The 13451-nt window shown below is 40.7% G+C and overlaps 2 protein-coding genes across 3 annotated transcripts in view; both read right to left on the bottom strand.

The window, feature by feature from the left end:
* LOC148387351 (guanine nucleotide-binding protein G(olf) subunit alpha) overlaps positions 1–10242 on the bottom strand; it is a 29279-nt gene extending 19037 nt beyond the window's left edge. Inside the window, exons 1-4 of one of the 2 annotated variants that reach the window (XM_088395650.1) lie at positions 9417–10242; positions 3387–3459; positions 1862–1916; positions 892–1011 (exon numbers count right to left, since the gene is read on the bottom strand). In XM_088395650.1, coding sequence (XP_088251776.1) covers positions 892–1011; positions 1862–1916; positions 3387–3459; positions 9417–9909 — 741 coding nt within the window. In that variant the 5' untranslated portion in view covers positions 9910–10242. Of the gene's footprint in view, positions 1–891; positions 1012–1861; positions 1917–3386; positions 3460–3662; positions 4667–9416 lie in introns of those variants that run through there. The other variant, XM_088395651.1, reaches the window with a different exon arrangement.
* Positions 10243–10806: 564 nt separating this feature from the next.
* Positions 10807–13383, bottom strand: pak1ip1 (PAK1 interacting protein 1). Its single transcript, XM_088395654.1, has 10 exons — positions 13111–13383; positions 12855–13017; positions 12676–12796; positions 12472–12546; positions 12350–12402; positions 12104–12249; positions 11927–12024; positions 11657–11756; positions 11452–11587; positions 10807–11219 (listed from the first exon to the last, which is right to left on the bottom strand). The coding sequence occupies exons 1-10, from the start codon at positions 13186–13188 to the stop codon at positions 11077–11079; spliced, it is 1113 nt and encodes a 370-aa protein (XP_088251780.1). The 5' UTR covers positions 13189–13383; the 3' UTR covers positions 10807–11076.
* Positions 13384–13451: the final 68 nt, after the last annotated feature.

Here is a 13451-nt window from a genome sequence, read left to right as displayed (position 1 = left end):
TCTGTATATTCGTGATATAATACTTTAAATCATAAGGTCATATGTCAAAAAAAAATAAAAAATACAGATGAATCAGATGATTAATTTCAAAAACATATGATGCGTAAACTCTTTCCACACCAAATGCATTTCAATGGGTATCAATTATATGGGGATTTTCACTACTTGAAAGTTGGCCAGCGGAGTCAACAGCAAATTGACATCATTTAAAAAATTCATTTTCCTTTTAAGTTTACAGAATGTGTGTTGCAATTCATTTCATTCATGAAGTTACACGGACCTCTTGTCAATTCGTGTCATACATGTTGAATTTTCTCAGAACAGAGCCCGAGTGTATTTTATTTCATTTTTGTCGGAGGCATTTTCTTTATTGTTCTCCATTTAAATGCCAATGTTCATTATTCTCCGAAATAAAGCGAGTTGCTGTTCTAAAGAATGTTGTTAAAATTCTTATGATCTCCTACCATATCAATGGCATAAAAGAACAACGCTATCGTATACCCTGATAGTTCCTGCAAGGAAATTTATTGTGACAGGTCTACTCATACTTTGCTGCATCGCTTGAAGTAGAATTGATATCGTTGAGGGACACAATCTGTTCGGCAAAATGTGGGTCCAACTAAAAGTGAATGAATGCTGTTTGTAGTGAGCAGCGGAGAACGGCAAAAGTGTTGCAAATCAAGAATTCCATCAAATATAGTAAGAGTCTCTTTAGCCCACCATTCTGCGACAACAAGAGGGAAAGGTTCGAACCCCCAGCGGTCTTTTTCTCAAGCATCAAAAAGAGGGGCTGGGTTAGGGGTCAGGGGCTTTCACATAAGTGACCTTGCTCACACAACGGTGAAAGTGCAACTTCAACCTGCGTGCGAGGAAAAGCGAGGAGCATCCTACCTGTGAGTAGTCAAAGTCAGAGAGAGGTGCTATGCTCTTGATGTATTCGATCCTGAATTGGTCCTCTGGGTTGGCTAGCGGGACAGGGGGTATTAAAGTGCTCATCGCCGACACTATCGTCTGCACGGAGATTGGGAGAGAGGAAAAAAAAACAAACACAATCAGCATAGAAAGAGGAATTAGATGTTGTGATACACTATTGTTCAAAATGGCAGTTTTTGTATTTGCAGTGGTACTGATGTTTCTTCTCCAACTGTTATGAAAACATGTTTTATTACGTCGTTTCGAAAAGTTTGGAAACACCTTCAAATTCATCTGGTCTTAAACACATTAAGAGGTCAAGAAATTTAAGCTATTAAATTTTGATAATACCCAGCTGTGAATTGAAAGTCATTCAGCATCATCCACATCATTAAAATCGACTGAGAGGATACCGAGATGTGCAAAGCTGCTATCTGAAGAATACCGTTATAAAACATTCTGTTTTGATCAGTTTGGTTTACTAAATAATTCCATCAAGACCTCTTCATAATGTCGATTACTATTCATCTCCAATTGAGGACATTTTTAAATGGAAAAAAAAAAAACACTGATTAAGAAAGTGTTTCCAGACTTTTGCATGTATACTGATTTAGATTTTGAAATCAGAGTCGATCAGTTTACATACTGATTAAATCCACTACAAAAACATTTTGCGTTTCTGGTCCAGAGTAGGTCTAATTGGTCGCGTTTAGCAGCTTTTAGCATTTAGTTTTACCAGCTCGTTCAAACAACTTTACTGATACGGCTTTGCAGTACAATCCATAGACGTAGCCCAGTCCAAAATTCTCACTCCACATTGCACACTTCGGTAAGAAATAGCTAGAAGCAAGCACAAGACCGCAATTTTGAAGAATTGCTTACAATCTGCCAATGGGGAACTGAAATTTTGCTCTAGCTCAAGACAAAAAAATACTGTGGGCCAACTCACCACTATGGCATCCTTGACGTTTTTCCGGATGTCCTGGATTTTCTGTTTCTTTTCCCTACATGGAAAGACAAGGAGAGTGAACTGGTTAAGGGAGCCAGATGAGCCAGGTGCTTTGTCAAGGTGGACAAATGATGGCAAGTGGAGGAACGTTTGCTCCATTCTCATGTTGTTGATACCTGGCATCCATCCCATGACAGGTGTGACACTGAGGATCGCTCAGCAGAGCGCCAAAACTCTGCGGACATCTGCGAGTGTGAGTTAGCAGGCTACTTCCTGGTTCCTAGAAGCCACCCTCAAATGCCAGGAGAGAGCCAGTTTGGATTCAACGGCTGGTCGGCAGCTCCACTCACAGTGAAAAATGAAGCGTACACTCAACTCATCTACCAGGCAGACTATTCAAAACCAAATTGAAGTATCTTTGAAAAGAACGTATCTTTATCTTCAAAGTATCGAACGAATCCAATTTAAGTAGCTTTAAAAATGACCACCTTAAATCTGCTCCTAAAAATGTCAGATTGCTATTTTTTTTAAGTTATCTGCAATACACCTTTTTTGATATAGCGCTTTTGTCGCTGTAATAGATGACAAAACAATGGAACTACAAAAAAAACCTGCTTATTGTGGAAATATGACTTAAAAATGTGACATGTCGACTTGAAATATTTGAAATAATTGTTTATGACAAAAGCACGTGGGAAGCCATCAAGTGATGTCTTTTGCACATTATTTTCAGGTTGGCGGTATGAGTAAAATTATATCTGATACCAACTAGTAAAAAAATATAGCTAAATTGCATAAATATGATTTTAAATTATTATTTAGGAATAGAAAAATGATACAAAAAAAACAACCAACTAGCAGAAAATGAGCTTAACTATTCACGTCCTCCATATACAAAAACTAACTAGACAATGAATTGAACTGAAATAGCTTACTGTAGCAATATGGCATACAATGTGACCTGTACTATATTTAAATTGGTTTATGACATCAATTGTGCCTGAAATGGCAACTGTTTCAATTGCCCGGGACAAACAAACTCGTATTGTTTCGAGATACGATTGCTGTTTTGCAATTGCAAACCGAGTGCTGGCCTGATCGATGATGGCGCGCGTTAGGCCCTCGCAGCAAAAACAAATCATCAATAGGTACCCCCCCTCCAGCATCGATAGCAACTCGTCACCCCCCCTAACCCGTGGCATAGGAAGCAGTGAATTTGACATGTGCGTGACATGGTCGTGCCAATCCTCGCATATGCATGGCGCCATGCGTGGTGCGAGAGGCAAGAGAAATGCAGAGAGAGAGAGAGAGAGAGAAAGAGCGAGAGAGAGAGAGAACAGAGGATAGATGGGATGTAACTGCCCAACAGGCGCTGCAGTGCCTGGGGAAGGAAGAACCGCTGGGTTGGCGCTTCGCATGGTGTGGCCTCCTCGGGCTGGTGGGTGATGATGGGTCATGAAAATGAGCCACATCCATCCATCCATCCATCAATCCATCCATCCATGTTTAGCTATTGAACACTTACTCTGCATTGAAGCCGTTGACGTGGAGAATCTTCATCTGTTTCACGATGGTGCTCTTTCCGGACTCCCCAGCACCTTTAAACGAACACATAAATACACATTAAGGGTGGGGGGGATAGACATTTTGGGACGTAGCCTTGCGTCAATTCACCCCCCACCCTCCCATGACATGCTAGCAAGGCGCTGCTGTCATAGACGTGTTGGCTAATAAACGAGGAGCAAAATGGGGGTAGCGGTGGTTTACTAGCTCACATTTCATCATCCCAGACGAGTCTTACCGAGTAATAAGAGCCTGTGTGTGGCTTTGTACGCTTGTCGCTCCTTCTGCAACTGTTTCTCGATCTTTTTATTCGCCTCTCGCTGAGCCTTCTCGTCGATGCGTTGGTCTTCAGTCTTGCTGTTGCCCAAACAACCCATCTTCCGTCGCCCCCGAAAAAAAGCCCTTCCTTCGCCGACAAAAACAAAATACAACGCCCGGGATGTTCTTTTGAAATGGTGACGGAATGATCGAATGGTTTTCGTAATAATAATAAATAATTTTTAAAAAAAAGGAGGAAAAAAAAAAGAAAAGAAACCAATCTCTCGAGAGGCTTCTCGGGAAGGGAGGAATCCGTCCCCCGTTATGATTCCGCTATTAGCCGCAGCCGAGCGTCATCCAATCCGCCTGGTAGTTGACTGAGCAGCGGAGAAACCGGGGGAAAGATGTGGCTGGAAAAAAAAAACTAAAAATAAATAAAAGAGAGAGGGAGGCCTTTGTAATGTCCGTGAATGTAGCCAAACGTTGCTATCTCCGGCCCCTCTCTCTTTTCTCTCTCTCTCTCTCTCGCTCTCTCTCTCTCACCCCCTCCTCTATCTCTCAAGATTTGTGTCTCCTCAACTCAGCACTGCCTCTCGCTGTGGCACCAGGAAGTAGCCGTGGCCCGTGGTGGAAAACGAACGCGCGCGCTAAAGCATTACATTAACTAGCCCGCAGCGGCACGGCACTTCCAAAACCTGTGTGTCCGAAGCGACGGAAGCCATTCCCCGATTTAGTCCCTCGCTGTGCTTGCTGTCACACCAGTCAGAGGAGGGGTGGAAACCTGGACGCCTAGAACTGCTGACTGACAAGAGGGGATGGGTCTACAGCACAGCGGCTGTGACCTGCTAGCAACGAGCTCTCGCGCCGGGATTTACCATCCTCCGCTGCCCTCAAAAAGTACCGTCATGGTGATTCATTAACGCCTCCCAGTAAAACGAAATATACACGAGTGAAATTTAAAAAAAACGACAATCGGAGCAGTTCATGAACGCCTCTGTCATTTTCTCCAGAACGCGACGCCCTCCCTCTGCAGCGATTAAAAACTACAAACATGGCGGCCGTGAGTGTCTACTGTAAGAAATTGTGGTAGTACCTAATAATAGACCATAAATCATAAAATAACAATAAACAAAATAATAAAATATAATTTCTTTGAATATTGTCGTTGTGATAGCAATGTTTTCATCAACATTACTAAATACGTGAATACGTATATTTTAAGTGTTATTGGTATAAAATGTATTTATAGTATATTTACCTACATTTTACGTCTCTTAAGCTTTGGACAAAAAGCTTATACCTAGACTGATGAGGCATTTTTCCCAGCTGATATAAAATATTTACGTAAAATTTAGGTAAAATCAGAACTTTATCAATCATTGTCATTTTCACGGTGTCTTACACTTATATTTATTTGTTACGCTTCCTTTGTGTTTTTCTTTTCTTTTGGGTGGTCTGTTTGAGTGATTTTGTTTACAATGGCAGAATTTTATTTAAGCTCTCGGGTTTTTGTTCCTCTCCTGCACAAATGCTTGCCTTGTATAACCAACAAATATTCTTATTTATCATTGTGCATATTAGCTGCTAGGTGTGATGCAGTGCAGTCACAATGTTAACATTTAATTTAATATGGGTAATAAAGTTCAATTGGATACACACGCATGCGCACACACGCGCGTGCGCGCTACCCCGGTCCCAACAGTTACCAGGCGAAGCTGTCCCACACTACTCTCGAGTGGTAAGATCTGGTAGTGCACACATTTTAGAGTTGCAACCATCATCACGTGTGATGTTCGCGAATCTCGCGAGACTATAACTCAGCATTGCGCAAAATGATTATTTAAAGGGTGACAAGTAGTCACTGAACTGTATTCTGAAATTGTGTATATAAATGTAATATTTGTATATTTTTATGTGGGGTGTTTAAACAGTATCAATTTATCAAGTCTCTTCTAGCCTTTCATACCAAAAAATAAATAAAAGCATTTATCATTCCTGCTGATACATCGGATCAATATCAACATATCGACATATGGGAAACAAAAAAAGTTGTATCGGGACATTTTAAATTTTTGTCTAATGAGTGAAAAAGCTTTATCAAGACATTCCTAATTTATTCCTCCCCAAAAAATCTTGTTTCTTTCTAGTATTTGTGTATTTAATCTAATAATTATGTATGTGCTTTTAATACTTTTTGTATTTGTGTTTTTGATATTTGGTGATTTTTTGCACATTTAAAAAAATATTGGTCATGTACTGTATATGCTTTTTATCTAATGCATCGAGATATTTTTCTTGGTATTGTAGTTTATTATTTTGTACTCCTTTCCAATACTTCTGCATGTTTTTAAATAATTAGTGAAATCTAAAAGTGTTTTTTTTTTTAATCAAATATTTATTATAGATTGATTTAGCAGAACAATCCATCCAATTTCAGGAGGCTGACATTTTACACAGCACCGCCCCCTGCTGTCAACCGAAATTGACGTCAATGCCCTCGGGCTTGCATTGTGAGTGTTACGTGACCAAACCTAGAATACAGGTGAGCCGTGACGTTTACACAGCGAGCAGGTAAACACTTGGACATCAAATTCAGTCAATGACAGGGTGGGCGAGGCTACAAAAAATGTCAGCCTCTTTGGACGGCTGTATACTTCTGCTCATTTCTTATTCCAAAAACACAATATTCATCCGACTGTTTTTTAATTTGCCACATTTTTCATTTGACAAGAACGTCTTGTCCATGACATCATGTGAAGTTATGCAATCTCTCAATATTGCTCGGTGAGAGAGCTGCTTCTTGTGTCTGTCTGTGCATTTGATAGACTGGATTGTAAAAAAAAAAAAAAAAGAACGAGGCTGATTAGTCGCATGAGTTTACAGCACACGCTCCAGTGCAAATACACAATAAAGCCATAAAGATAAAGACAGTAGTCACACAGTCCAGTGTCCTTTCGGGATTGTTCACTTTAACCTTCATGCTTTGAGGCGGGTCAAAAAAAAAGTGTGGTCGAGCCTCTCCCAGCTCATTTTGACCCTGGAATGATTGCCAGTAAGCGCAAGGCTCATAAATTCACAGCGGTTGAGAAAATGAATAAATTAATGACCATTAACACAATTTAGTCTTCAGTGATTCAAACATGCATGTTTTTGGAACATGAGAGAAGGCAGGAGTGAGTGAGAGTTCAAATGGCAATCAACCTGAGAACATCACACCATAAATTTTGATAATTGCCCGATAAGAGTCGCAAGAAATAAAAAAAACTTGTGTTGGAAAATAGTGGCGTTTTGCATTCTATGTTTCTGCATGCTTATAGTGAATTTTAAAAAACTAAAAAATGGCAAGACGATTCATGTGGCAAGTAAAATTAAGAATAGGTGTCTTGTGTCCATTTCTCAACATGTGTAAATCAAAGTCCTGTTCGTCCAAAGTACATTCAAAAGGTTTTAACACACATAAAGCGGTTCAGATACAGACTAGATGGATGGCTCATTAAACTGTCTCGGGTCAAAATGACCCTTCAACATTAGTACTGCTATTCCTAATAAAATAAAGTAACAGAAGGGTGCACAATTGGTGTGTGCATCTCTCCAATAAAGGACGATTCAAGACATCTCGATATATTTTAAAGTGAAACGATTTGATCCGATGTGATGCCTTCGCATCTTTTAAATCAAAATCAATTTCCCGATTCACACGGGTTTGTATTACAATGCACATTCCATGCACATTAATGCTAAACGCTAACAGCGAGAAAACCATTGATGATCAAAGGTGCCGTACCAGCCCAGCCTACAATAAGGTAGCTTCCTGTCTGAGATATAAAAGCCACTTCCTGTTCCCATCATCTCTGCATTGGTTAACACAAAAGAACACAACCACTAAAGGAATTATGCAATTTCACAAATGTGTCATTGCTATTATGATATTTGGCAGAAGAAAAGTTTCAAGATAATCAACACAATTAGATGGTAACATTTTGAAAGTCATAATTTTGCAATTTACATTTTTTTCATGGATGAGTCAGGACCTGATTGTTTCTGTAGAAATTCTTTCTGTTTATTATCATTTGTCAGGTCTCAGGTCACAACCAATCACGGCTTGGCTTGAGAAAACTGGTGAGCCATGATTGGTTGTGACTTGAGAAAGTGTGATGTCATTTTCAGTGGACAGCGAGTGGCAAAATGGCCGCCCCTTGAGGTGAATTTTGATGCTTAACTCAAATTCCACAAATATAATATTAATCAGAATACCATGTTTAGACTAGTGAGTCCACATATAACATACTATTGCAAAGAAATTTGGAGGGTTGGCAATATTACTTTTTCCTTATCAATTTCAATGTCATAATATTATGACTAACTTTTAAACAATAAGATTTTATTCTTCGAAAATCATGACCTAGTAAAGACTATGATTTTTTTCCTTGATAAAAAAAGACTATTCTCCCAACATTAGATTTTTTTTTATATTCCTATAGTATTTGGGTTACGTGTGGTAATTGTGTTTTTTTGGGGGGGGGCACATTAACAGCAATTAAATATTTGAATTCCTTTTCACAAATGTGAAACCAATGCGATGCATACTCGTGATACCCATGTATGTGGAGATGACGCATATAGTCAGTCAAGGGTGTGAGTGTGACTAATAACAATCATCAGTAGCAAATTCTAATCAGAGATGGATTTTTATGTTCGTAAAGGTATTTTGGGTGCTGATTTCAAGTGTCTTTACTTTTTTTTCTAGCACATGAGGTTATGGAGATATTTTGATTTTGAGGTTTGACCTAAAAGCTTGTACAACATGGATTACTTTGAATTATAATTTAACTACAACGATTCCAAACAAAATTGTTGCTGAACCTAAACCTTAATTCATACATATTACAATATTAAATAGAGACAAGAACAGATTCTGAATCAGATAATAAAATCTAAATATCTAAAAAAGTTTACTTGCATCTCTGGTTAAAATATTTTGTAAACATTTTGCGGAAAAACTCGTAATGGGACAGCAATAAAGTCGGAACATTGAGAAATAAAAAAGTCACATAAAATTTATGACGAAAAGATTCCGACTTAATAAGACTAACATATTTGTGGACTCAACGATAAATACTGTATTTTAAACCAGTTATAGTGGCATAATGTGTAATTTCACATCCACTCCAGTAGGGGGCAGAGGAACCGTGTTTTTTTTATTTTAGGCAAATAGACACTTCAAATCTTGGTTAAAAAACAATATTAGTTATTGTTTGTTGTAAGTTGATATATATTTGTTTCTTGTTTTCTTTAGGATACACTGTTTTGCAGTGGTGCATTGCTAATTTACTAATTTTCACTATTACAAAACCAATTTAAAAAAGTGTGATGTGCTTGCTGAAAATGCCATTTCCTTCCTCCTTTGTTTTCTGAAAATTCATATGAATTAAGACAACTGTTTCGTAAGGATACAAGTTTTAGAAAGGTATCGTCACTTTGCATGAGTAATATCAGACTACACTGGGTCGTCAACATAATATTGCTGTTGATAAGTTTAAATGTTAGATTGGCCTTGACTTTGTGTTATTAAGTAATTGGAGGTAAATTGGAGGCCAAGCGTCTGTACGCCGATGTGTGACATAAGGCCTCTCCTCCAACCCTATGGCATCACCCGGCGACAGGCCACGTTGCCTGCCCGCTGTCACAAGCGGAGGTGTAGGTGCAAGAGGGCGGGGGAGTGGTGGGGTCTTACCGAGAAGCAGGAGCCGGTGCGTCTGCTTGTATTCCCTCTTGAGCTCTTTGAGGGCCCGGTCGATGCTCTTGCTGACTTTCCTCGCCTCCTTTTCGGCCTCCTTCTCCTCCATGAGGAGCTTGTCCCAGTTTTTCTGCTTATTGCCGCTACTGTTGCTTTTGTGCGGCAGCTGCAGGCGACGTCCTCCCCGCTCCTTGGCCGCGGCCGTCGCCGCCGGCGGCGTGGTCGACGACGTCCCTTTGCCACCGCCTCCTCCGTTCTGGATAAGCACTCCGTCCCCGGCCGAGCCGTGCCCCCGGCCGGGCTCACATCTACCTCCGCCACCGCCGTCCTCCGCTGGGCGAGCACCCTGGGCGCGGGTCGGCGCGGAAACGGCAGCGGCGGAGGAGGCGGCCGTCGCGTCCGGATGCGGCTCCGAGTCCGAGGCGGCGTTGGAGATGGAGCCGCTCAGGTCGCCGAAGAGCCGCGGCCGCAGACTGTAGCACAGTCCCATGCTGAACGAGCTATGTGCCAAAGGGGATCGCTCATAAAGGAAGAATCTGCGCCAGCGGCCCTAGCGAGCCATCGTCACACACACGCGCGCGCGCACGCACACACGGCCGTTAAGTCCGTCGGTACGTCCGTCCGTCGTTAAGCTGTCGCTCCGGAATCGAGACGGAAATGAGGAGCACCGGGTGGGCGCCGACATTCGCTACATGACATTGTGCCTTCGAGGCCCCCTTGTCAATGTGTGTGTGCGTTTCCTTTCCTCCGGTGGGTTCGCGAGTAGCTCGATCAAGGATCACCTGATCGTGTCCGTGGACACTGCGGGTCCACAATAGCGTTTACCGTAGAGTGAACGCGAAGGACGCAAAACACGATCGGATTTGCTGTGCGCGTTTGTGGCCAGCATTACGGTATTGGAACCCGTGATGACAGAACTAAGGACACAAAAAAGTTATCTTAATTGCCATATTTAACTCCATTTTATATTGTCACAATCTATCGATATTTATCGATATTGTCTCCCCCGTGTATTACATTTTTTTGCACATTCTTCCATATTTTTTTTAAGTTATTTTCATGAAAAAAAACATGTTTTGTCTGACATTCATTAAAAAATATTTTTTTCTTAATTTCACAATATTTTCTCAGGACTACACATTTTTTAACAATGTTAACGATATTGACAAGTTATCAAATCCATTTTAAGAAAATTACATCAATGCTATTACCACAATATTCTTATTATTCTACAGCTTATCATGAAATCATTTTTTTAATTTGAACATTCTCTAATCGAAGAATACTTTATTCTTGTAAAATTATTCCCAACTTTGCCATATTACGCCTTAAATTTCAATTAGCGTTTTTTCTGTATTTAATTCCCACGATTAATACTTTCTCAACATTTTTGCAGTTGCTCTAATATGCGGCTCATCAAAGCTTTATTAAAAGTACAGAAGCAAAAATAAACATTAAAGTAAAAGAATAAAGTCATACAATTCCAACAATAGCAATGACAGAATTATACACGTTCAAAAGTATTTTAAGTGATTGTGTATATTTATATATATACACGTGTATATGTGTGTGTGTCTTAAATGACCATTTGTGGAGAGTGTTTCTACTCCAAAGAGTCACACAAGGAAGGATTTTTTTTTTGTATATAATTTGTAATTTATTTATCTTCTTTCTGTTGCCCACCGACCTTTCTCTTCTTCTTCCTCTTCTTTTTCTTCGGCCCGCTTTCATCTTCCATAATGACTTCTTCGTGTGTGAAGATGCGTACTCGCTTTGTTTTCGAAAGTGCCTCCGCCACCTCTGCAGGTACATGGGTAAAGAAAAAATATGTACAATCGGTATTAATGGAAAACAGAAGACTAGGTAATAGATTACATTATGAGTAAAAATAACTAAGAAAGGGAATTTTGCAAGAATTTCAAAGATATGCCATGATTCTCCTGTAGTCCTTCCTTTTCAGAGTAGCCCTCGCGAAATAAAAATAAAAACTACTCGCACTTGACTCAAATGAACGCGCATTTACTGGCTCTACCTTGTGACAATGTGGCTTTAGCTGCTTCTTCGTCTTCTTTGGAGGTCTGCTGTTGGGCGGAAGGTTTGCGCACAGCAAGACATGTCAGCCTGGCCATGGTGTTGACTTCCCCCAAGAGGGTGGGACACTCCAGCTCCTGTCAAGTGACACCTTTGGTTAACGTACAGCGTGCGTCATATCAGCGGCAGTTTGGAGACTGACTGACATCGTTAAGATGGAGCTTCCACATTTTGATGAAGCCGTCGTTGGAGGCCGTGACCAACACGCAGTGATCGTCCAGCTTGAAGCTCTCCACTGCTTTTACCCTGCCAAAGGACAGTGACACATCAGTGCTTTTGTTGCTGTTTAGGGATGGAACTATCAAATCTAAGAGTTTTTTTCCTAGAAAAAAATAAGTATCTCAGACAGTTTCAATGCCTATTTTTTTTTTTTTTTTTATCAAGAGCATGTTACAGAGATGTTTTTGAGAATGTACCTGGTTTCATGAGCCTTGAATTCGCACACCCATTTCGCTTTGGCAACATCACACAGCCTCACCGTTTCGTCGTCACCTGCAACAGCCAGGATGGAGTTCTGGAACAAACAAAGAAAAAGAATAAAGAAAAACAAGAAGTGCTGTGAGGGAAGCATCGGAGGAAAAACAACAACAGACGTTTAAGAAGTTGATGGCAGAGATCCTCTGGGGGTTCTTAAGAGTGCTGCTCAATGCGGCTGTCTCCAGGTCGTACAGGTCGAGCTTGTCCTGGATGACCACCGCGTATTTATCGCCGTCCGGAGACCACCGTACAATGTGTGCATCTACATGCACAAGCAAAAACACACACACACACACACATACAGTTTCACCTCAAATGTGTGTCAGGAAAAATAAAGGGTCATATTTAGGCAAAAAACTAACTTTGTTTGATGTTTTTGATGAAGGCCGATCTTCCATTAATGAGATTCCATGTACTAGAAATATACATATACATCAGTGACTGTGGCATTTATTCCAAATGTGTATTTGTGTGTGTGTCTCACCGCAGTGTTTTATCAGTGCCCACCGTCAATGCAAGTTTACCAGATGGATGGACAGACAGAGACGTCACATGACCTCTGAAGAAAAAGTAAAAATTAGTGAGATCAAATTAACTAGGCACATCTTCGGATTTGACATTATTTGCATGATTGTTTTTTCCTTATCAGTATATTTTTTCGCCCCTTGTTTCATGACTGAAAACTGACTTGTGCGCTTTTATGGACTTGAGACACTCCCACTTCTTGGTGCTCCACACACATAAGAGTCCATCTTCTCCTCCGCTCAGCAGATGCGTCGCACCGTAAAACTCCAGGCAGGTGATGGTGCCTGAGGAGAACGCATAGTCAGGAGGGAGATTGTGACACAAACCTGTGACATCACTCACCGTCATGATGCAGCAGAGCACCATGTTCCACCTTCTTCTTCATGTCGTACAGGAGCATGGTTTCGTCTTTGCTGCCCGTCACCACATATCTGTTGCTGGCTGCCACTGCTGACACCGACGCCGTATGAGCGTGATGTGTAAAGTATGCCTTGGCTATCCACTCCTAAAAGACAAAAAAACGTACGAAACCATTACTTTTACAATTACAACTAAGGTAACATTCTATTTTAATGATATTACGTGAAAATCTACTCACGTTCTGGTCAGTTGGAACACGGTAACCAAACACAATTTGCTCGTAGCAGCCAGCAACCAGCTCCACGAAGCCGGCCATGACAAATTCGATGGTCTTGTCTTTCGCTCAAGCTCTGCTACTTTTTCACACTTGTAGTAAATGTATTTCAACTAGTTAAAAAATAAAATACGCAAAATAAGCACAATAGAGCAACTAAGAGACCGACGACAAACACATTTTCGATGTGTGCGCCTTCACACGTGAAAACCAAAACAAGATTACGAGCGTCTACTGCGCATGCGCGGTTATCTTCTTCGCCGTTGAACACCTATAGCACTGGCGCCACCTAGAGGTAAGGATGC

This window comes from Syngnathus floridae, chromosome 14, assembly GCF_059516105.1.
Source record: "Syngnathus floridae isolate MCC-2025c chromosome 14, RoL_Sflo_1.0, whole genome shotgun sequence".
Lineage (NCBI taxonomy): Eukaryota > Metazoa > Chordata > Actinopteri > Syngnathiformes > Syngnathidae > Syngnathus > Syngnathus floridae.
The sequence above is the reverse complement of the archived record's forward strand: the minus strand, read 5'-3'. Positions and strand labels throughout refer to the sequence as shown.